Below are 24,118 nucleotides of genomic sequence, written 5' to 3'. Positions count from 1 at the left end.
CTATGGTGTAATGATATTTCACGTAAAGGATTTTTTCTCCAGTTTTTAATTTTCATGTAATTTGAGGGGATTATCTATTTGGGGAATTATCTGGTTGTTAATTATTTCATGTGTGTGTGTTCATTTTCTTACTATTGGCATTTTTATTGCCAATTTGATTATAAAACTGAATGAGCAAACATTATAAGGTGAGGTAACAACTGAATTTGTTGATGAGAAGATCTTTAGGAGATTGAAGCTCTTGGCTTTAATAACATTAATAAAATTTTTAAAAAAATTTGTATATGACAGAAAGCACTAAACTAGGAATCAGAGGGTTTAAATTGTAGTATTAACTTTAGCTGCTACCTAGGCATATTACTTGTTTTCTAAATTTTATGTGTACAGTGAGAATTTTGTGCTTAGCTTACAGGATTATCAAGAATATTAAATAAGATGTAAGTGTGAAATCCCTTTGGAAAATGTGTTGCTGTAACCAAATGTCAGGTATTTCCAATAAGGCCGAGAAAAAACAACTAGAATCTTGAATACTTTAAGTTTCATTTCTACAGACTAAAGTCATAACTGTGCATGTCAAGTAAGAATATCAATGTTTATAACTTTTTTGTTAGTATGAATTGTATCTATGCAGGTTTACATTTATATTATAGTGTAATAGATGGTTTTATATAAATTATGAGTAAAAACTTCCTTGTTTAAAAAATTAGACTGTTAAATGCAGTTCTCTTGAGATTGTGGGTTAATTTTCTTTTCTCTTTTTTTTTATCTACAATGGTATGTGTTACTTGTGTTAATAGTATTATGTTATTTTAAAAATCCACATTTTGGAAGTGGACTTGGCCCAGTGGTTAGGGCATCCGTCTACCACATGGGAGGTCTGCGGTTCAAATCCTGGGCCTCCTTGACCCATGTGGAGCTGGCCCATGTGCAGTGCTGATGCGCGCAAGGAGTGCCCTGCCACGCAGGGGTGTCCCCCGCATAGGGGAGTCCCACATGCAAGGAGTGCGCCCTGTAAGGAGAGCCGCCCAGCGTGAAAGAAAGTGCATCCTGCCCAGGAATGACGCCGCACACACGGAGAGCTGACACAGCAAGATGACACAACAAAAAGAAACACAGATTCCTGTGCCGCTGACAACAACAGAAGTGGACAAAGAAGAACATGCAGCAAAATGGACACAGAGAACAGACAACTGGGATGGGAGGGGAGGGAAGAGAAATAAATAAATCTTTTTTTAAAAGTGCAGGAAAAAAAATATCCACATTTTAAAAAAATGTGCTGTAGGCATTATAGTAGAGAGGTAGTTAAAGTATAATGGTTAAGTGTAATATAGCTCTGGACCCAGATTTTCTGGCTCCATCTCTTAACAGCTGTGTGACTGTGAACAAGTTATAGAGCATCCTTGGACCTCAGTTATCTTATCTGTAAAATGAGGATTATAATAGTACCTACTTCATACCATTGTTGTTAGGATTAAATGAGTATTCCCTGTCTTACGTTTACCACAGTGCCTGGCACATAGTAAATGCTCAGGAAATGTTAACTATTACTATTTCTAAGTATTTTGCATGCCTTTTTCTGATGATTCATCTCTGTGCTTTAAGAGTTACTGTTTGTTAATTCAGCAAGGAATTTCCATAATTAGTTTGTTAATGTCTTGGTTTGAAACCAGAGCTATTTGATTTCAAAGACAGTTCTTTTCACTAATTCACTATATTAGTCAGCCAAAGGGGTGCTGATGCAAAATATCAGAAATCGGTTGGTTTTTATAAAGGATATTTATTTGGAGTAGGAGCCTACAGATACCAGGCCATAAAGCATGAGTTACTTCCCTCATCAAAGTCTTATTTTCACGTGTCAGAGCAAGATGGCTGCTGACATCTATGAGGGTTGAGGCTTCCTGGGTTCCTCTCTTCACAGGTCTTGCTTCTCTCCGGGCTCAGGGTTCTTCTTTTCCCGTGGCTTGCTTCTCTTTCCTCTGTGTGCTTACTTCATGGGGCTCCATATTAAGACTTCAGTATGAAACTCCAACATCAAAAACTTCCAACTCTGTCCTTTGTCATGTCTTTTATCTGTGAGGGTGGGGACTCAACACCCTACTGATGTGGCCCAGTCAAAACCCTAATCATAATTTAATCATGCCCAGGTACAGACCAGTTTACAAACATAATCCAGTATCTACTTTTGGAATTCATAACTATATCAAACTGCTACATTCACTAACTCCTTGAAGTAAATTTTTATGTTCATAGTTTTTCTAGTATGTAAAAATTACCTCTTTAATGTTAGGATTATGACACAGGGTTGACACTTTATGATAATGCTTTGTCTTCTGATTCACTGATTTTTTTTTCTCTTCTGCAGTGTCATAATCTGTTGTTTTGAAATCCTGATTTTATAATCCCATCGATTTCTCTTAATTTCTTCTGATTGTGGGTCTGTTTTCCTGCTTCTTAACTTGTAATTTTTTATTGGATCCTAGGCATTATGAATTGTATATTATTTTCTTGGATTTAATTGTCTAAAGTTTGTTAGACTTTGTTGTGGCAGCTGGTGAAGCCTGATCCCTGGAGGTTTTTTTAGGGTGGGCCTAAAGTATCCCTTACTCTACTAAGTACTATTAAGGCTTGACCTTTCTGCAGTCTTTACTGAATTCTGTAGCTGTTCAGTGAATACATGATTCTGGCTAATTAGAACTCCTCGCCCTATGTGAGCTCTGAAAATTGTTCAACTCACTGCTTCCTGGTCATTCTTTGTTTCATCTCATGAAGTTCTATCCTACATATGCATGCCTTTTGTATTCAACAGTATTCAGAAACAGCTGCTTGGGGAAACCATGCAGATTTTTAAATCCCTTCTTTGCATAGCTTCATCATTTTCAGAGAGTACCTTAGACTCCTGGAACGTCAATTTGTTTCTTCAATTCTGTGGACTGCTGTCTTCTGCTTGGGATCTACTCCTTGTTCTGTGACACAGAAAATGGCTCCAGGTATAAAGTAGTGTGGCATTTCTAGAGCTCATCTTGTTTGCTTCCCTCTCTCATGCTTCACAGTCTTGTACTGCCTGTTGTCCATTGTGTAAGTCGACACATATTTGTTCAGTTTTCTTGTTTTTTGTGGAAAGATATCTTCACCCTTAGTAACTTCACGATGGCCCCGAAGTGAAAGTCTACTAACTACATTTTTACAGAAATAATTTTTCCAGGAGCTAATGGGGGTTTTAAGAATAATGACTTCTTCGTATGTAGTTCCAGAAAACAGCAAAAAGTTGAGTCTGTCTTTCTTTTCATTAGTTTAGTCCTTATATCATAGCTTCTTTTAATATTTTTTTACTATTTTTATAATTATAAGTACAATAAAATTTTTTAGGCTTTCTGCTAAATAAATAGAAACTTAAATTTAGTTGCTCAGTTTTAAATATTTCTTTGGCTACATATGGATAATGAAATCTACCAAGTATCTGTCTCATCCTCTAAATCACTCTGCCTCCTGAGTGTACATTTGATTGTGAGGTTCAGAGAAAATATGCACACTAGTTAGGAAGTTATTGCAGAGAAAGTAGGGCTGATAGAACCTTACTAGAAGAGAGGGGAATGAGGAAAGGACAAGCACCAAGGATGATTAGGTTTTTGATTTGATCATCTGTTGAGTGGATTGAGAGGACGTCATCTGTTAAACAGATGATGAAGGGTTGGCGAGGTATAGGTTTTGGGGGAAAAATCAGTTGTGTTTTGGATATGTTAGGTTTGATGTGCAAAGCAACAAAGTGGCAGTGGTGAGTACATAGTTGGCTTTAGAAAAGTTCTAGTTGGTTGTAATGTTGAGCTTAAGTGGTTATTTTCTTGACCATTGTAAATGTAAAATTTTATATCACTTGCCTTAACTATCCCAGATTCTGAATACATTGCTTCAAAATATGTGAGTTAAATTTTGTTAAAATATGATGGTGAATTCTGCCATACATTATCATAACTTGTGGGTGCAGGTTTTTTCTGTGACAAACACAATAAAAGGAGATAATTTTTATTGTGAGAAAAATACTTTATAATGAAAAAAATTTAATCCCCTTTCCCCTCTCCTTACCTTTCTTTCCCACTCCCCAAAATCAAATGCCTTTAATCCTTCTATTTTCTCTACTGGATGACATTTAGAAATTTGTTGATTTCTTGTTATTGACAAATGAGGACTTAGAACATTTACCCACTTTGCTTTTCCTCATTCCCCCAAGATAGTTATATATTGCAGGGTTTTTTTGGTTTTTTTTAAAGGAGGTACTGGAGATTGAACCCAGGACCTCATACATGGGAAGCAGGCACTCAACTAATGAGCTATACCCGTGCCCCTGCAGTCTTTTTGATAACTCAGTACTGAATAGTTATATTTTTATAATTATGTATGTATTGTTTACTGTTAATCCAAAATACTGCACACACACACGTTTGTTTTTCCTATACTTATCTCATTTAGTATTTTTTTTTAAGATTTTTTTTTATTTGTTTCTCTCCCCTTGCCCACCCCCCCTCCCCCGCCCCAGTTGTCTGTTCTCTGTCCATTTGCTGCATGTTCTTCTTTGTCCGCTTCTGTTGTTGTCAGCGGCACAGGAATCTGTATTTCTTTTTGTTGCATCATCTTGCTGTGTCAGCTCTCTGTGTGTGCAGCGCCATTCTTGGCAGGCTGCACTTTCTTTCACACTGGGCGGCTCTCCTTACGGAGCGCACTCCTTGCGCTTGGGGCTCCCCTTCGCGGGGGACACCCCTGCATGGCAGGGCACTCCTTGTGCGCATCAGCACTGTGCATGGGCTAGCTCCAACCGGGTCAAGGAGGCCCAGTGTTTGAACGGTGGACTTCCCATGTGGTAGACGGACGGCCTAACCACTGGGCCAAGTCCGCTTCCCTCCATTTAGTCTTTTGCCTGGATTTCTGTAGGCCTGTTTCTCATTTCCCCCAGATGTGCCTCTATTTTTGTTAAATGCCTATAGGTAATGTTTTCCAAATTAGCAAACACACTAGTTCTGTTTTTGTCCTCACTGGAAATCTATTCCGTGGTGACTTTTGGCTTCTTATTCCATTTTGGTCTGGCTATTCTCTAGTCTTTTTTTTTTTTTTTTTTTTTTAAATAAATTTCACGTGGTCTTTTTTTTTTTTCTCTCTCTCCAATTTCCTTTTAACAACTTTCTAAAGAAGAGTGCATGAAGATAAAATTTTAGCTTTGTAAAAGTCTTAAAATGTCATTTTATCCATATACTTGGTTGATATTTTGATTGGATATAGAATTCTAGGTTGAAACTCATTTTCATTTGGAAGTTTGAAAGCTATGTATTTTTGTTTTTTGGCTGCAGCAGTATTCCCTATTACTTCGGAATAAAAGTCCACTTCCAGACAACCAAGATGGTGGCAGAATAAGGGGCTCCTAGAGTCAGCTTCTGTTACAGGGCAGTTAGTAAATTACCCAGAGCTATCTAAAGCACTTGGTTGGGGGCTCCAGGAGACCAGAAGAGTGTCCTGCAGCATCCTTGAAAGAATGGAAGGAGGAGACTACCCTTCTGCAGAGAAGATTCATGACTAGAGCACTCCACGACCCAGAGGCTGGGGCCCATCCTCCATAGGCGGCACAAGCTGCCTCAGGAGCTATTCTGTGGCTGAAATTGGAAGGTCCACTTCCCAAAAACAGGGGAGAAAGAGACAGTCAGGCACCAGCTTCAGCTACTGATTTGTAAATTCAGTGGACTAAAGTGTAATCCTAAGAACCGCTAAAGTTTGAGCCTGTCCAAGTCAGCAAGAGGCCGGTAGCCACTATTTTTAACTCTACCCCTGGCATGAGGGAAGGCTAACTGAAAATCACAGTGCTGGCAGGGACAAGCTTCTTTCCATCCAGATTGGATTGCAGCTCTAGCCTAAGCTCCAACCCCACCTCCAGCAGGGAGGAAACTGGCAGAACCTGTGCCAGCCTTTCCAGGAAAATACAGACCATGCCATGGAGGCTGGTGATCATCCTACTCTGGCGGATGAGCTGCCTCAGAAGCTATTCTGTGACTCGAGTTGGAACTACCATTTCCTAAAAATGGGAGGAAGAGACAGTTGGCCACTGACTTCAGCTGCTGATTAGTAAATTCGGCTAACCAAAGTATAATGCTTACAACAGCTAAAATTTGAACCTGTCCAAGTCAGAAAGTGGCCGGTAGGCACCATTTTGACTCTGCCTCCTGCATGAAGGGAAGCAGGGTTGACTAAAAATCAGTGACAATAGGACCTGCCTTCTTTTACCCAGATAGGACTTTAGCCCTTGCCTAGACTTCAGTCCCACCTCTGGCCGGGAGGAAGCTTGTGGGACCTGTAACAGCCACCCTGGGTAACTGCAGGTACATCCAACTGGCACAGACTGATAGTCTGAAGTCTGCCGTGGCAACTGTGGTCATTTTGGACCTGCACGACACAGATTGCTGTCTACACCTGCAGCTCTATCCCCTCCCCAGGCAGGGAGGAAGGGGCATGAGGCTTCATCAGTCTCTCTGGGCAACTACAGTCTAGGCCTGAAGGACTTGGATTATTACACATGGTCTTACTCCTGGCAAAGGAGAAAGTTGGGAAAAGCTTCATTGGTCCCTGGGGAAATGAGGGCATATTGAGCCTCCACAGCTTATAGCACCAGCTACATTCTTGGCTCCTGCTACACAACCAGCAAGGGAGAAAGGGCAAGAAAGCCCTAAATTAAAGAAAGAAACTGCATGCGGGATAAATACATCTAGTAAATCAGATGCCAAGATATCAACAAAAAATTACAATCCATACTAAGAAACAGGAAGATATGGCCCAGTTAAAGGAAAAAGATAAGCATCCAGGTGACATAAAGGAGTTGAGACAACTAATCATAGATGTTCAAACAAATCTCCTTAATAAATTCAGTGAGATGGCTAAAGAGATTGAGGATTTTTAGACATTGGATGAGCACAAAGAATTTGAAAGCATACAAAGAAAAATAGCAGATTTTATGGGAATGAAAGGCATAATAAATGAAATAAAAAATACACTGGAAGTATCTAACAGCAGATTTGAGGAGGCAGAGAAAGGATTGGTGAGCTTGAAGAAATGGCCTCTGAAAGCAAACATACAAAAGAACAGATGAAGAAAATAATGGAAAAAATTAACGTCTTAGGGAACTAAATGACAGCAAGATACCTGCAAGCATACGTGTAAAGGGTGACCTAGAAGGAGAAGAGAAGGAAAAGGGGGTAGAAGGAAAATTTCCCAACCTATAAAAGAACATAGATTTCCATATCCAAGAAGCACAATGTACTCCCATCAGAATAAATCCATATAGATCAACTCCGGGACATATACTAATCAGAACATCAAATACCAAAGACTGTGAGAGTTCTGAGAGCAGCAAGAAAAAAGCAATGTATAACATATAAGGAATACCCAATAAGATTAAGTCCCAATTTATCATCAGAACCCATGGAGGCAAGAAGACAGTGGTATGATATATTTAATATACAGCAAGAGAAAAACTTCAAGCCAAGAATCGTATATCTGGCAAGATTGTCTTTCAAAAATGAGGGTAAGTTTAGAATATTCACAGATAAACAGAAACAGAGAGTTTGTAACCAAGAAATTGGCTTTGCAGGAAGTAGTAAAGGATGTCTGAAAAGAAAAGACTGGATTGAAGGGAGGCTTGGAAAAGAGTCTAGGATGAAGTAACTAAAGTAATCAGAAATCTCAAAAGAGTGGTGAAAATGTGCACTCTCTGGAGGAACTCAGGAACAATTCCATTTACAATAGGAACTAAAAGAATAAAATATTTAGGAATAAACTTAACCAGTGATATAAAGCTCTTGCATCCAGAAACTGCAACTCAGTGTTAAAAGAAATTTTAAATGGCCTAAATAACTGGAAGAACATTAGATGCTCATGAATTAGAAGACTCAATATTAAGATGTCAATCTACCCAAATTGATATACAGATTCCATGCAATCCTGATGAAAATTCCACCTGTATTTTTTAAATAAATGGAAAACATTATTATCAGATTTATTTGAAAGGGTAAGGGGTCCTGAATAGCCAGAACATCTAAAAAAGGAAAAGTGAAGTTGGAGGACTCTCACTTCTGGATGTTAAAACATATTACCTAGCTACGTTGGTAAAAACAGCATGGCACTGGCAGAAAGACAGACACATAGACCAATGGAACTGATCTGATGGTTCAAAAACAGGCCCTCACATTTATGGTCAAGTGATTTTTGACTAGCCTGTGAAACCCACACAGTTAAGGCAGAACAGTCCATTCATCAAATGGTGCTTAGAGAACTGGATATCCATAGCCAAAAAGAAAGAAAAAGGACCCCTATCTCACACCTTATCCAAAAATTAACTCAAAATGGATCAAAAACCTAAATATAAAAGCAAGAACCATAAAGCCTCTAGAAGAAAATGCAGGAAAACATCTTCAAGACCTGATGGTATAGGTGGTGGATTCTTAAAGGAGATAAGAGGAGGACTGAGATGGACTACTGATACTTATGGATGTAGGGGTTTTAATTTACTGTAAAAGTGTGGAAATGTATATAGCTTCTGGTAACACATCATAGTGGGTAATAACTGGTTTATAAATGGAAATGTGGCTGGAAAGGGTAGTCTAAGGATGTAAACGTCATTAGAAAGAAAGCCAGAGAATAATCTAGGGACTGAATAACACAGTATACCCAGCGGTGGATGAGAATTGTGGTTAATGGTACAAATGCAAGGCTGTCCTTTGTGAGCTAGAGCAGATGTACTTCACTATTGAAGGATGGTGGGAATGTGGAGAAGCATGGGAAAAATATAACTGGAGTGACCTGTGGGCTGTGGTTAACAGCAGTACTCTAATTTTCATACATCTATGCCAAAGATGTACTGTGTTGGTAATGGGAGAGTATGGAAAAAATGTGCCAAATGTATGGTATGGACTGTGGTTATTGGTAATAGTATGATGATGATATCTCATAATCTGTAACAAATGATCCACCATGGTGTGGTGTGTTGATAGGGCGGTGTTGTATGGGAATTCTGCACAAATGTATGATTGTTTTGTAAGTTAACAACTTCTGTAATAAAAATATATATTTAAAAATAATAGGGTGAGTTGGGGAAAATATACCAAATGTAAGATATAGTTAGCAGTAAGATTTTGAGGATATTCTTTCATAATGTGTAACAAATGTCTTGTAACAATGCAAGGTGTTGGTGGGGGGTTGATGTATAGGACCACAGTATGATGTTATGGAAGTTTGCATTGTTAGTTCACAACTTTTACTGTATACTTACTGTTTATGTATATTCATGTATAAATGATATAAAAAATGATAGAGTGGGTTGGGAGGAAAGTACATCACATGTAAGATACTTTTAATAGTAATATTTTCAGGATGCTCTTTCATTTAGGTAAAAATATTTCACAACAATGAAGTTATTAGTGGTGGGGTTAAGAGAGCCCTGTATGATGTTATGTGTGTTTGTTTTGTAAGGTTACAACTATTACTGTACACTTATTTATGTTTATGTATGAGTGATATACGTCAATAAATTTTTTTTAAATGTAAAAAAGATAATTGGGAAGGGGGGGAGTTCTCTTCCATTTCCATTAAGCTGCTGTTTATATGAATTGTTGGGTTTTGTTTTGTTTTGTTTTTTACCTCTCTGGAAGTTATTTTATTTCATTTTATTTTATGTTTTTTTTTATGTTATTTTTAGGGGGCCGGGGATTGAATCCAGGACTTTGTATGTGGGAAGGCAGCACGCAACCACTGACCCACATTGGCTCTCCTGAGTTCTTTTTTTGTTTTTTTTTTAGGAGGTACCGGTTGCAGAACCTAGGACCTCCTATGTGGGAAGCAGGCACTCAACCACTTGAGCCACATCTGCTCCACACCTGGAAATTTTTAAGGACTGGGCTTTTAAAAAATATATATATTTTTGAATTCCCAGTCTTTGCAATTTCACTATGATGTGCCACAGGTGTGGGTCTTTTTTTTTTTTCTTTTCTTTGATTCATTCATTTTTTTTTTCTTTGCTGCTTTTGGCATGAGCTACTTCTTTCTGTTTTCCAGTTCTGGAAACTAAAATGATGTTAAAAATACAATTTCTGTGTCTTTGGAACTCTTTTCATTGTGGTACTTTTTGGAATAAGGCTATTCTTTTTTGTCCCTTTGTCTTGCCTTTACTTTCTGGATTTATACCTCTCATTTAGGAGACTATGAAAATAAAATTTGATCATACTGTTGTATTTAACATAATAAAAAACTTTGAATTTAAAGTTGTTTGTATTTCTTGCTGAACTAAAATTGTTCTCTTTTGTTTTGTCAGAGATGTTACGAACATAAACAGTATAGAAATGGATTGAAGTTCTGTAAACAAATCCTCTCTAATCCAAAATTTGCAGAACATGGAGGTAAGTATAAATATTTCAGATGTTTAAGTCAGGGTTTCTTAACCTTTTTTCTTCCATGAACCCCTTTGCCAGTCAGGTGAAAACTGTGGACCCCTTACTAAGTCCACATTTTACTGTGTGTTATTTAATAAATATATCACACCAGCATGTCCACACAAGAATAATGTTTTTTTGAATTTCAAGTCAAGCTGACAGACCCCTTGTTAAGAACCCTTGGTTTAATAAGTAGGTGAAGTTTTACTTATTTGTCTGGTTTCTCTTATTTAGGTTGTATTACTCCCAACTGTCTTAAGTGTTTTCAGTAGAGATTTGTTAAGACCAATTAACCCTCTGACAAGATGAATTTTAATGTAATTTGAATTTAATGCAAAGAAAACAAGACATTGTATATTGAGTTCTGATTTAGTCTGTTTTTGAGTGTTAGTTCTGTAAGAAAGGTAACAGAGCCTACCTAGTAGGTCAGTATGTTTATTAAAGTAAAATTCTGCTAAAAGAAAAATTGACTTTACAACTTTGGTTGAGCTGGAGAAATTTCATTCCTTATAGTAAGCTTATTCAGAAAATACTCATTTGGTTCCTTGCTCATAAACTAATATCTGTTAAACTAGCATTGCATTTTATTTAGTTTTTCAAGACTGAGTCATCTTTAAGACATGATTTGTGTATTGTAGTATTTTGAAATTTTACTTGCTTTTGCCTATGTAATGGTAGAAGATTGGAGGGTAGGGAGTTTGTAGAGCAGGAAAGGAAGGTATGACTGAATTGTGAGGAGGCAAAAAAAAAAGTTTTCACAACTCTGATTTGTATCGGATTAGGAAACATGGTCTATTTGGAAATTTGATAATATGCTCTAGTGTTGAAAAATAGGGAGAAATGTTAGTTCTGCTAGCTTTCTTCATTTTTTTGCATACTTTAATTATAATGTAATTATTTGGAACTGGAAAGCAGTTGGGAGTGAAAGTATATAAACTTATTTCTCCCTTTTTTTTGCTGGCAAGTTGTGTATTAAGTTGTTTTCTGTTCATTTGTAATGTAGGCATACCGGTAATGTGACTTGTAGTAATGATATCATGATAGAGTTTTAGTACAGAAGAGTTCCAAATTTAGATTCTAAATATATATTTTCCCCCATGAAATTAGGTTGCATATGAAGTGTCAAAATATTTGATAGTTGGTGTTTTTTTGTTTTTTTAAAAAAATACAAATGGTATTCCTAGATTTGTGGAAATATGCCTCTTTCTAATGTTTGATAAGATTTTTTAGAATGTATTTGTTGGACAAAAAGGATTACTTTCTAAATTACCTTTCTAGTTTGGTTCCTTGCCAGATAAGTGTGTGTTTGTGCGTGTGTATATTTTTTTACCTTACATTTGTTTCCTTTTCATTTGTATGTGATCTCTGCCTTCTATCCTCCTTGTTTCTTTTTCTCTATCTGTATTTTCCTACAAATGTTAGCTCTTCCTCTTTTATTCTGAATTATTTTTCTCTAAATTGTAAATTTTTTATCCTAAAAGTTAAGCCAGTATAAATCTCATAATGATTATTTTTTTTATGCTTCATAGGCTACACATTTAAAATCAGAAATATGTTTTTTTTATTTTCTGAAGACTTAGTAGCCCTTCAGTTTGTCTTTTACACTCTTGATTGGGAATGGTAGATTTCTGGTGTCTTTTATTTGTATATTTTGTAGTAATTCAGAGTCATTTTAAATAAATTTTTGAAAACTATACATTTATAAAGTGTAATTTATGTGTTTTAATCATTGTGCAGTGATTCAACCTGTATGAAACTTAAGTTCAAAGAAAGAAAGTCTGTTTTTAAGATAAAGTTTGTCATACTTTAAAGGAGTGCTTATATTAGGTCTCCCCACGAAGTTGACCTCAAGAACAGCAATAGAGTCATTGAATGCTGGCCTGTGACTTACTAAATACTCCTTTCTAGTTGATTCCTTTTTTGTATCTTTCTTTCTAATGAATTCTAGGGAATGCTTCCTTCCAAGAAGGGGGGTCTAGAAAAGTATTTCCTCGGTTTGTCAGATATTTTAGTTATCTTTATTTCTGTACAAACCTGGAAAATTTCCCAGTAATCTTGAAGTTCTTAATTCTTAAGGTAACATATATTTTGCCTAACTTTGTTTTTGAGATTATGGTTAAATTTTTATTGTTATTGACTATTTTTAATGTTTAATTCTCCTTTTTCTTTGTTTTTAAATTAGAAACCTTGGCTATGAAAGGATTAACATTGAACTGTTTGGGAAAAAAGGAAGAAGCTTATGAATTGGTTCGTAGAGGTTTGAGAAATGACTTGAAGAGTCATGTGTGTATCCTTTTTGAGATTAAGATTGGGTGGGAGGTGTCTTGAGATAAGGCACCAATTTCGGAATCACAACTTTTATTTCCCTCTTACATTGTAGCTCCAGAGAAAATTATTCTTTCATAATTTGAATAACAGCAGTTGCCTTCTTTCTGGTGATATGAATGTATACCTACTGTTTCTAGCATTTAAGCTATCTCACAAATAGATGGACTTGCCTTAAACAGTGTCTGTGAAAGTTCTTTCCAGTGTTAAAGGACATCATGCAAATTTTGTCAAGTTCATAAATTTAGAGAAGGTACAATAAGAGGAATTTCAGAGAGACAGTATAATGTGCTGATTAAAAGTAGAGGCTTTGGAATGTGTTTCATCTAGGTTCAAATCCTTTCTTATCTAAGATGCTTAACATATTCCCTCATAATGTTAAGTACAATACTAGATAAATTTTATTTTATTAATAGGAGGGTAAAGGTGGGAGCAATTAGAAATGTTTGAGAGAAGATATAGAAAAAATTATGGTTTGCTGTTAGTTAAATTGTTATTTTTTAGCTTTATTTTTAGATAAGTTTTATATTTACATTTACAGAAAAATTACACAAAAGTATAGGGAATTCCCATATAACCCACCTGCCTGCACCCACACACATAGTTTAACCCCTATTATTTATATCGTAGATCAGTCTGGTACATTGGTACATTTGTTACAGTTGATGAACTAAATATCTTGAAGCATTGTTACTAACCAGAGTCTAGAGTTTACATTATAATTTACATTTTGTGCTATAGAGTTCCATAGGCCTTGACAAATGCATTATATCATGCATTTGTCATTGCAGTATTATACAGAAGAATTTCACTGCCCCAAATATGCCCTGTTCCACCCATTCATCCTTTCCCCCACCCCCGCCCCTGAACCCCTGGCAAATACTATATATCAAGGTTACAAGTTCTTTCACCAGCACAAGATAGCATCCATGATAACAGCTAATCTACTTTGGTCTGTGTACACACACACACACACACACACACACACACACACGTCCCCCCACACATACACAGTTGTTCATTCTCCAATCCCAAAGTACCCAGGAAGACATCTGCTTCAGCAGAGAGAGGATACAGATACCATGGAGCAAATGGAAGGAATTGTCCTATCTGTAGCTGCAAACACTTACTGTTTTTTGGGGAGGTGGGACTTATCCATATCATTGTTTTGCTGCTTATCTGGGGAATCCTGAAGAACTGGAGAATAGGAGTTGTCCATTACTCTGCTGAGATTCAGGTCTAAACCGGCATTTGAGAGTTCAAAGATTTAAGTCTCTGAAATATAGTTAATAGATACATTGAAAACTATAGGTTTAAATAAAAGGAGTAGAAGAATCATAATTAGGGGAGCTATAAATAAGTATAACTATGTTATATTAGGGAGATAGATTACCGTATATTCCCAGATAGGGCCTGCGGAAGGGGTGTTGTTTCATGATGCTGTGTGCCTCACCTCTGTTGTCCAGCTGTCCCAAGAGCCCTTGGGAGTACTCTTGTTTGAGGCTTTGTTTACTGTGGAAGTTTGTGAAATCTGTCTTGAGACCTGCATAAGCATAACCTCCAAAATGACCTCCCAAGTCACTTAGAAATCTCTTAGCTATAAAAATTATTTTTTATTTAGTGTTTCTCCCTTTTGGTCAAAGTCTTTTCCCAAATCCATTGCTGATTATTGTTTGGTAATAATCCCTTGGTGCCCGGGAGGCGTATCCCTGGGAGTCATGTCTCACATTGGGGTGAAAGTAGTGAGTTTATTTGCAGAGTTTGGCTTAGAGCCACATTTTTTAAAAAGACATTTTTAGGGGGTTACTCTAAGGCATTAATTATAATTAGGCAGAGTTCCATTTTTACGGGAATAAGATTCATACATACAAACATTAAGATTAAGGACTTGGCATATAGGTCCATGTTCTTTTGTTGAGTAAGTAGCAGGACTTCCCCAGGAGGGAAGTATAATATTTTGTTAGCTGCTCTGTGGGCCTTTGTCTACTGAGAAAACATACCTATAACAACACAAACACATTCATATCCCATAGAAGTATGTTTTAAGTGCATTTTTTCCCATATATCACCCTACAATTAATGCTCTGTGCTAGATACCTTTGTTACAGATTCTTAAAGAGAATTCTTATATTCGTATTAACTACAATCCTCAGCCACCCCAGGATCCACTGAGTTATACAGTTGTTCATTTTATCCTCTTGTTTTCCTTCTAACTTCATGGCTTTAACTTCCTTCTAACTTCTCTCAGACATTTCTAATTCCTTCTAACTTCCCCTTTTACCATGTTCACACTCACACTTAAGTGCTACTAATTGCAGTCACATAGCTTCACCTCCATTACCTCCATGCATTCTCAGGCTGTTTCAATCAACCAAAGTATAAATTCTGCACAGATTAAGCATTAGCTCACGAATTTCTATTCTTCCCTCTTATTTTCTAGCACCCTGTCTTCCAGACTATACCTCCATGCACCTGCTCACTATTCTTATTCATATAAGTTAGATCATGCAATATTTGTCCTTTTGTGTTTGGGTTATTTCACTCAACATAAGATCCTCAAAGTTCACCTATGTTTCGCATGTGTCAAAATTTCATTCCTTCTTAAAGCTGAATAATATTCCATTGGGCCGCTTCCATCTTTTGGCAATTGTGAATAATGCTGCTATGAACATTGGTGTGCATATATCTGTTCATGTCCTTACTTTCAAGTCTACTAGGTATGTACCTAGTAGTGGAATTGCCGGGTCATGTGGCAGTTCTATACTTAGCTTCCTGAGGAACCCCCAAACTGTCCTTTACATTGGCTGCTCCATTCTATATTCCCACCAGTCATGCATCAGTGCTGTTTCTCCACATCCAGAAATAGAAATATTTCTGTACCTAGTTTGTGGGGTAATAACAATTTTAAGTGCAGAAACATTTAGCGAGTTTTCAAGTGTTTACCAACCTGGCACAGTACAGATGAAGAAAAGATATGGACTTTGCTTTCAAGGAACTTACAGTCTAGTGAAGGAGGATTTACTTACTGGGAACATACAGAACATTTTTGAGTATTATGGCTTCTTCAAAAAATTGTCACTAACCCAGTAAAGCAGAAATATGTGAATTAGAAGTGATGAGAGGCTGGAAAGGTAAACAAGGGCTTAATTAATAAGACTATTCTCACTATCTTTCCATCATTTTAAATGATTATACAGTGTTCTGTATTTACCATGGTTTATTTAATTGGGTTCTTCTTGGTGGACATAAGTTCCTTTAAATCTTTAGCAGTGTTAGCTTCTTGGAAGGTATAGAGGGTGAAGATGAGAGTTACAAGATTGTTGAAATGCTCAGGAGGGTGATTAAGGTCTAAAATAATAAGGTACCAATGATAGAAATGGGAAAGAATAAGAAAATAGGTAATGGGGGCCAGATTATGAAGGGTACCTTAAGTGTCTGGAAAGGTACATGAATTGATGTGGAGGACGGTTGTGATTATGTGTGTTTTAGAAAGAGCTACTCTGACAGGAGAGAATAAAAGAGAAACAGGGAAGAGGAGTGGGTAACAGTTACAGCAGTCCAAGTCTATATTAAAAGGTACCTGTATTAGTGGAGTGAAATTTTTTGCCTATTTTGTCCTTTTTGTAGCATTTCCCACCCCCCCCACCCCCCAATTTACTGTAATTTTGCTTGTATGTTTTCCTTACTAGACTTTAAATCCTATGATTTAGGAGACTGTCTGTTTTGCTTACCTTTACCCTAATTATTAAAACTTTTTAATGGTTATTTGTTAAATGAACGAGTAGTTTTATTTTATATGTGATTGAGTTTTAGGAACTTTGTACCACAATAAGAACTGTTCTGAGGGTCTTTATAGCTGAAAAGATAAGAAAATTCACATTGATTTTATATAATTACAGAGACCCATCCCCTTTTTTTGTTTTAGTAGTAAAGATAATTCCTAACATTCATTGAGTATCTTTTTTTTGTCAGCTCGTGAGTAGTTTACTTGTGTTATCCCACTTAGTCCTCACTTTTCTGTTTCGCTGTATAGGTACTCTTTCTATTTCCATTTTATAAATGAGGAAACTCATTCAAGGTCACAGAGATGATAAGGCAGACTAGACCTAATTCTCTCAGGTTCCAAAGACTGCTCTTTTCTGCTGTATTAAGCTGCCTTCTGTATATTTCCTCATTTTTATTCTTGTTTTTATTTTTTTCCTTGTGTTTCTTAACACTTATAATTTTATAAATAGATGTAGTACTCCTAGTTTCCTGGGAGATGATTTGGAAAATTCCTTGAGTTGTAGGTTATATCCTTAACTAATTCCTTTAGGTTGGCATGTTTATGGCCTTCTCCAAAGGTCAGACAAGAAGTATGATGAAGCCATTAAGTGTTATAGAAATGCGCTAAAATGGGATAAAGACAATCTTCAAATCTTAAGGGACCTTTCTTTACTACAGATTCAAATGAGAGATCTTGAGGGTTACAGGGTAAGTGAAATAAGTTTTTGTTTCTAAGTGGAAAATACTGTTCTCTATGACTGACTTAATTCAGTAAAAATTAGCATAAGTATTCTTCAAATGGCCAATGCCTTTGGCAATTATATGTAAATACAGCCTTTCTACAGTTTTCTGCAAATTTTGTTCTTTTTATTATATGTATATATTTTTTGTGTTATTGTTTCTCCTTTTATATGTTCATTCAAAGTAGTATGTTTCTAAATCTTTGTAGCTTTATTTTTAATCCTTAAATCAATCTTGTGTTTCTTTAGTTCCTTTTTCATAGTCTGTCATTCTTTTTTTTCCCCATGTAATATCTTTACCTGTTGAGCTGTTTTCCAAATACCTTAACTTCATAGGTACTTTTCTATTTTAGAATTTATGAATAATTTTTCTCTTGGTACTGTCTTCCATCATCTCTCTAAATAAGATTATATTGTTTTAAGTTTTTAAAAACTTTTTACAGTTAGCTTGGGTGTTTCATTATGCTTCTTAAATATTTCTTTGGCTCTATAAAGCTACACAGTATGAATCTTTTTGAAACTTTTCTGTTATTCTCAACATTTTATTGCAAAGTTTTCAGTGTTATGGGGTTAATTAATGATCTTTTTAAGGAGCATTTAAGTGTAAACCTAGGAGAAAGGTCTTTTTTTTTCCTTGAAGGAAACGAGATATCAATTACTTCAGCTTCGACCTGCACAGAGAGCATCATGGATTGGATATGCTATTGCTTACCATTTATTAGAAGATTATGAAATGGCAGCAAAGATTTTAGAAGAATTTAGGAAAACACAACAGGTAATAACTAGAAGCCATTTTAATAGATCTTAGTGTAACTAACATAAAGAGGTTTACATAGACTCTGTAACTTTTTATTTTGTAATAATTCCAAACTTATAGAAAAGTTGCAAGAATAATATGAAGAACTTTGTGTAAAGAGTTCATCCACATTAACCAACTGTTACATTTGACACATTTGCTTTATAATCGCAATAATTATATAAATTTTCTTTTTGAAACATTTTAGTGTAATTGCAGAAATCATTTTTTTACCTCTAAATGCTTCAGTGTATACATCTTAAAAATATCCCTGTAGTTGTCATTTATCTATAAATAGTATGATTATCAAAAATCAGAAAATTCAACATTGATAGACTACTCTCTAATCTACAGTCCATATGTGAATTTACTGTGAATTTATTAGTAAATTTAAATAATTAACTAACTATATCCTTTCTGGCAATTTTTTCCCATTTCAGCATAGATTCATACTTTATTTACCATTTCTATTTAGTCTCTTAATATGAATCAGTTTCTAAGACTTTCTTGGTAGTTCATGACATGGATATTTTTGAAGATCATGGTATAGTGCTTTTGTAGAATATTCCTCAATTTGGATTTGTCTCATATTTCCTCTTTATTAAATATAATCATTTTGGACAGAAAATCACAGAAGTGATACTGGGCCATTCCTCAGTTCTGTCACATCAAGAGGCACATGTTATCTCTCTAAGATAGTTGTAGACAATCTGATCAATTAGTTAAGGTGATATCTACCAAGTTTCCTTACTGAAAGTCACCCCTCCCCTTTTGTATTTAATAAGCAGTTTATTTGTTGGGAGATAATTCTGAGACTTTATGAATAGGCTGCCCCTCATCAGACTTTCACCACCAGTTTTTAGCATTCATTGATTATGATTCTTGTTATAGATGGCTATTAATAATTGTAAAATAAATCTATTATCTGTCAAGATTTATTAATTGGCATTCTTCTATTAAGTTAGAGTTCTCCCTTCTCCCCCATTTATTTAGTGTATATAAAGACCTTGGGGGAAGCAGATGTGGCTCAAGCACTTGGGCTCCCATCTACCATATAGTAGGTCCAGGGTTTGATGCCCAGGGCCTCTTGGTGTAGGCAAAGTGGCCCATGCATAGTGCCTGCCCGCGCGGGAGTGCCACCCCACGCAGGAGTGCCAGCTGGAGCATAGAACTGGCGCAGCAAGATGATGCAACAGAAAGAGACACAGGAGAGATAATAAAAGATGTAGCAAAACAGGGAGCTGAGGTGGGTGGCACAAGAGAATGATTGCCTCTCTTCCACTCCAGAAGGTCCTAGGATTGGTTCCTGGAGCCAGCTAATGAGAATACAAGCAGACACAGAAGAACACACAATGAATGACATAGAGAGCACACAATGGGGTGGGGGTGGGAAGTAGAAATAAATTAATTAATTTTAAAAAAAGTAAAGTCATAGACTTAAAAAAAAAGATTTATGGGTTCTTATTCAACAAGTTATAAACTAATATTGTCGTTTAGTTGCTCTATAGACAAATTTTAAAAATCAGTGTTATCAATCATGTTATCTGTTGACTTGTATATTTTTGAGAGTGTAAACAATTTTTGACTATGAAAATACAATTCTTGCTGTTAGTATTTTTTATATTCACATACAGACATCCCCTGATAAAGTGGACTATGAATATAGTGAACTCCTGTTATATCAGAATCAAGTTCTTCGGGAAGCAGGTCTCTATAGAGAAGCCCTGGAACATCTTTGTACCTATGAAAAGCAAATTTGTGATAAACTTGCTGTGGAAGAAACTAAAGGTAATTTATTAGGAATATCAATTTATCCTAGATTTTATTATTGCACAGAGCAAGGCTGAAAAATAATTTGGTTGCCCCTGACAATTGCATATAATTCAGCTTTTTGGTGGTAGAAAATTTATTTCTTACTTATATACTTTGAATAATTTGTAATGTGGGAAAATATACATTGAAAAAGTGGATATGGTTGATACTGCAGAAAATAATTGTGAACAATAGAAGTTGTTGAATGAAGTTGACTCAGATATTCTTTCTTTAAGTATCTCTGATTTGAAAATACAGGATTTGATCAAAACATATAAGGTATTTCATTAGTTTTATGAGACAGGATTAAATTTCTTAGCAAAACTGAATCTGTAAGCCTTATTTCTTTATTGCTAGTAATGTATATTAATAAATTAATCTTTATTGAAATACAGTATAGGACATTTCTAGGTATCCTTTATTGTTTGTCTGAATGTCTTTGTGGACATAGAAAGAACATGAATTCTGGAAGGAAAGGAAATCAGAGTTTGGGGTTTATGTGTGTGGATTGTTTTAGGAGGGAGAGATCCTTAAATAAGTAGAACCAGTGCTATTGCCCTTTATTAAAGTTTGAGAGAAAAGAGTCCTATAAATAGTTGTACAAGTAAAGGAAATGATTATGGAAAATGAAAGAATAACAAGTAATAGGAAAGACAAATTAATTTCTGAGAATTACCATCAGAAATGTTGCTTTACGCTTGCTGATCCGGGGAATGAAGTTTGCTGGTTTCACATTCCTTTGGTTCCCCTTGAAGTGGAATACTAGGAAGGTGTGGTACCTGTGCACGGTAGGTATCAGCCATTATTTGCCAGATGCACTTTATTAGAGGATAATGCTACTAGCAAGAAAAACTGGAAGTCCAGTGTGCCTGTAACTCAGTTGTGAACTGAACTGCCCTCTCTTGCTTGAATTGATCATTCCTTAGTAGTCTATTAGGTATAAAGGGGGACATTTCTGACTTAATGGAAAGATCACAAATCTGGGAAAAACTAGTTTGGGTTTTTTCAGTGGCTACTAAATAGCTCTATAACCAAGTGGCAAGGCTTGGACCTCTATATTTTATGGAAAAATGACAGCTTTCAAAGAACTTATGAATATTACTTTTTTGGTCATTTTGATTTTTTTTTTAAGTGAGAAAGAATGGTAGGTCAAGTTGGACAGGGACTCAGAATTGACAAATGGAATTAGCAATTTGAAAGTCATTGGTAACCTTACCAGAAGACTTTCTGAACATTTGGAAGGGTGAAAGCTCAAATCAGATAGGTTTATATGAGAATGGGAGTAGAGGGATTGAAGATCATAAGCATAAACGATGCTTCCAAGGAGGTTTATTGTAATGGGAAACAGAAATGGGATGTTAGAATAAATGGGATGTAGGATAAAGGGAAGACTTTTTACAGCATGTGTCTGACAATTAAGGAATGATCCAGTAGAGTCAGAATATTTGATACAGTAGAGGGGATGTGATGTAGAGCTACATTTAAGGATTGAGCATTAATAGTTCCTCAGCAGAAATGAGAAATGGCAGAGTATGAATATGGATTGGTTATTTGTGGAAGTTTTCTTTTCTCATTGAAATAGGAAGCAGAGCATCAGCTCTTTCCATAAAATATGTATTGAATACCCACAATGTGTCAAATGTTGGGTACAGGCTGTATAAAGAAAATAGAAGGGAACTAACAGTAGAATCAGTTTTTGGGAACTCCATCAATAAAAACAATGTTGCTGGTGGTGGTGTTGGTGAGGATAGGATGGTCAAGATCACTCAGGAACTTCCTGGAGTGCGTATGTTGACATAGACAAAAACCTTCATTGATAATTCTCATACCATCAGTTTCTCCCACACAGAAAAGATGGGGGGAAATTAAAGAAAGGAAATGAGGATGAGAGTAGTCTAGGGGAGAAAATCTGTAGGATGATGTTGATGATTAATGTTGTGAATTAGATAGGCTTTAGTGTGGAATGGCTTTCTCAACCTTGGCATTGTTGATTTTTGGGGCTGGATAAATCTTTGTTTTTAGTGAATTCTCTCCTGTGTATTGTAGGATGTTTAGCAACATCCTAGCCACTATCATTGGATACAAATAGCACATACTTCCCCCACTCCTTTATTGCCAAATGTTCCCCTAACAGGCAAAATTATTGTCTTCAGTTAAGAATCACTGGTAGAGAGTTTAAGAATATGGACTCTTTTAGCCACACTGTTTGGTTCAAATCCTGACACCAACATCTGAGAGATCATGGGGCATGTTTACTTAAATTTTCTGTGCTTTAAAATGTAGGAAATAATAGTAACCAGTCTGAAAGAGTTATGAGAATTGAATTAAAGGCTGTAAAACATTTAAAAGTCACTGATACATAGAAAGCACTCAGTAAGTGTTTTTTATTTTTTTAATCTAATGAGAGTGAAAGGTGTAAGGGTGAAACAGATTTGTGAGAATAGAATTACAGCATGTAAAACATTTAAGAGTCAGTGATACATAGAAAGCACTCAGTAAGTGTTCATTTTTTTTTTTCATCTGGTGAGTGAAAGGTGTAAGGGTGAAATAGTGGTTTGAAAATAGTCCCTTTGATAAATGGAAGCCCAGTAAGGATAAGGAAAAGGATTCCTGAGCAGTATTAAAGGATTAGGTAAGTTTGTAGGTCATAAATTTCTGGTGAAATCTGTGTCTTCTCTTTATTCATTTGACTCTTTTAACTTCCTTCCATGAGGAAGTGTGGAGAAAACAGACAATTAGGATGATCCAGGCTTTAAAATTGGTAGCTCAGACAAGAGAGCCTAGATTTTGAGATTTATTTGGATACTTAGGGCTACAAATCTCTTTTAGGAATGTGATTGACCAGAGTCCAGGGAAGGTAAGCAGTGAATCTACAGGTTGCTGATGGGTCTGAAGAAAAGGTGATTGCATTTTCTCTGAGACTGAAGAGTATTATTAATAAGAGGAGGAGGAGGACAAGACTGTTAAGTTTAAATCAAGATGCCTATTTAGTAGTTGGAAGAAATAGAAAATCAGGTGCTGCTGCAGAATAATATCTTAGTTGATTAAGGAATTATAAAGTTAGGGTTTTAGACTAGGTTCTTAATTTGGATGACCTTCTATAAAAAGGCAGGAAAAATTGAGGAGTAGATGATGCTTGGTGACCGTGTATTCTGTGAATATGGGAAAGTATCCTGGAATTGGACCATTACTTGAAAATTGACAATGTGAAGAGGATGGTATTTCTATCCAGTGAGGACTCTGAAAGAGGCAGGGCCAATAAAATAATGTGATAAATAGTCTTCTTGAAGGGAATTGGGAATTCAGGAGAATACCAAATACCAAATCCATCTACTTCCCATCCTTGATTTATAATGATTTTTAAAAAAAATTTTAGCAAAACTTTCAAATGTATAGGACAGTTGAAAAATAATAAAAACTCCATACAGAGAACTGCAATAAACTTTTTTCCCACTTTATTAGAGTAGCTGTAAGTTTATAGAAAAATCATTTAGAAAGCACAAGAGTTCCTGTATACCCTCACCTCCCACAGTTTTCCCATTTACTGACATTTTGATTAATGTGGTACCTTCATTATAACTGATGAAACAATAATTATTACTATACTATTAACTATGATCCATAGTTTACGTTAAGGTTAACTTATTGTGTTTTACAGCTCTATGTTTTGTTTGGTTTTGTTTATTCTTTTTCCCATTTTACTGTGCAGTATCTTTTATTTAAAAAAATGTATTGCAGTATATCATTCATTATGACTATACATAAACAATAAGCGTGTAGTAAATGTGAACTTAAAAAAACAAGCATGCTTAATATCATACAGGACTCCCATACCTCACCCCACCACCAATACCTTGCATTATTGTGAAACATTTGTAAAAAATTATGAAAGAATATCATCAAACAGTAGTCGATTTTGTGTATTTTTCCCCAGAATCCGCTATTTATTTAGTTTATAACAAAGAAATTTTATTGATACATATTAATAAAGTATAAAATCCATCCAAAGTGTGCTATTAGTAATATTTGGCATAATCACATAGTTGTGCATTCATCACTTCAATCATTATTAGAGCATTTTCATTATTTCAATTATAATAATAAAGAAAAAACAGACAAAAAATTCATGACCTCTCAATTTCTCTATGCTTCCTGACTGTACATAGTGGCTATGTCTGGCATTTCCTGCTTTTTTATTTAAAAGCAGTTTTACTGAGATATATTTA

The 24,118-nt window shown here is 35.7% G+C and overlaps 1 protein-coding gene across 3 annotated transcripts in view; it reads left to right on the top strand.

Moving 5' to 3' along the window:
• Positions 1 to 24,118, top strand: part of NAA15 (N-alpha-acetyltransferase 15, NatA auxiliary subunit) — a 105,928-nt gene that overhangs the window by 27,623 nt on the left and 54,187 nt on the right. For all 3 annotated transcript variants that reach the window (XM_058289533.2, XM_058289527.1, XM_058289572.1), the window contains exons 2-6: positions 10,337 to 10,421; positions 12,637 to 12,741; positions 17,095 to 17,252; positions 17,925 to 18,059; positions 19,715 to 19,868. In XM_058289533.2, coding sequence (XP_058145516.1) covers positions 10,337 to 10,421; positions 12,637 to 12,741; positions 17,095 to 17,252; positions 17,925 to 18,059; positions 19,715 to 19,868 — 637 coding nt within the window. The remainder of the gene's footprint in view (positions 1 to 10,336; positions 10,422 to 12,636; positions 12,742 to 17,094; positions 17,253 to 17,924; positions 18,060 to 19,714; positions 19,869 to 24,118) is intronic.

This window comes from Dasypus novemcinctus, chromosome 1 (genome assembly GCF_030445035.2).
Source record: "Dasypus novemcinctus isolate mDasNov1 chromosome 1, mDasNov1.1.hap2, whole genome shotgun sequence".
Taxonomy (NCBI): domain Eukaryota; kingdom Metazoa; phylum Chordata; class Mammalia; order Cingulata; family Dasypodidae; genus Dasypus; species Dasypus novemcinctus.
This window is presented reverse-complemented; position numbering and strand designations above follow the sequence as displayed.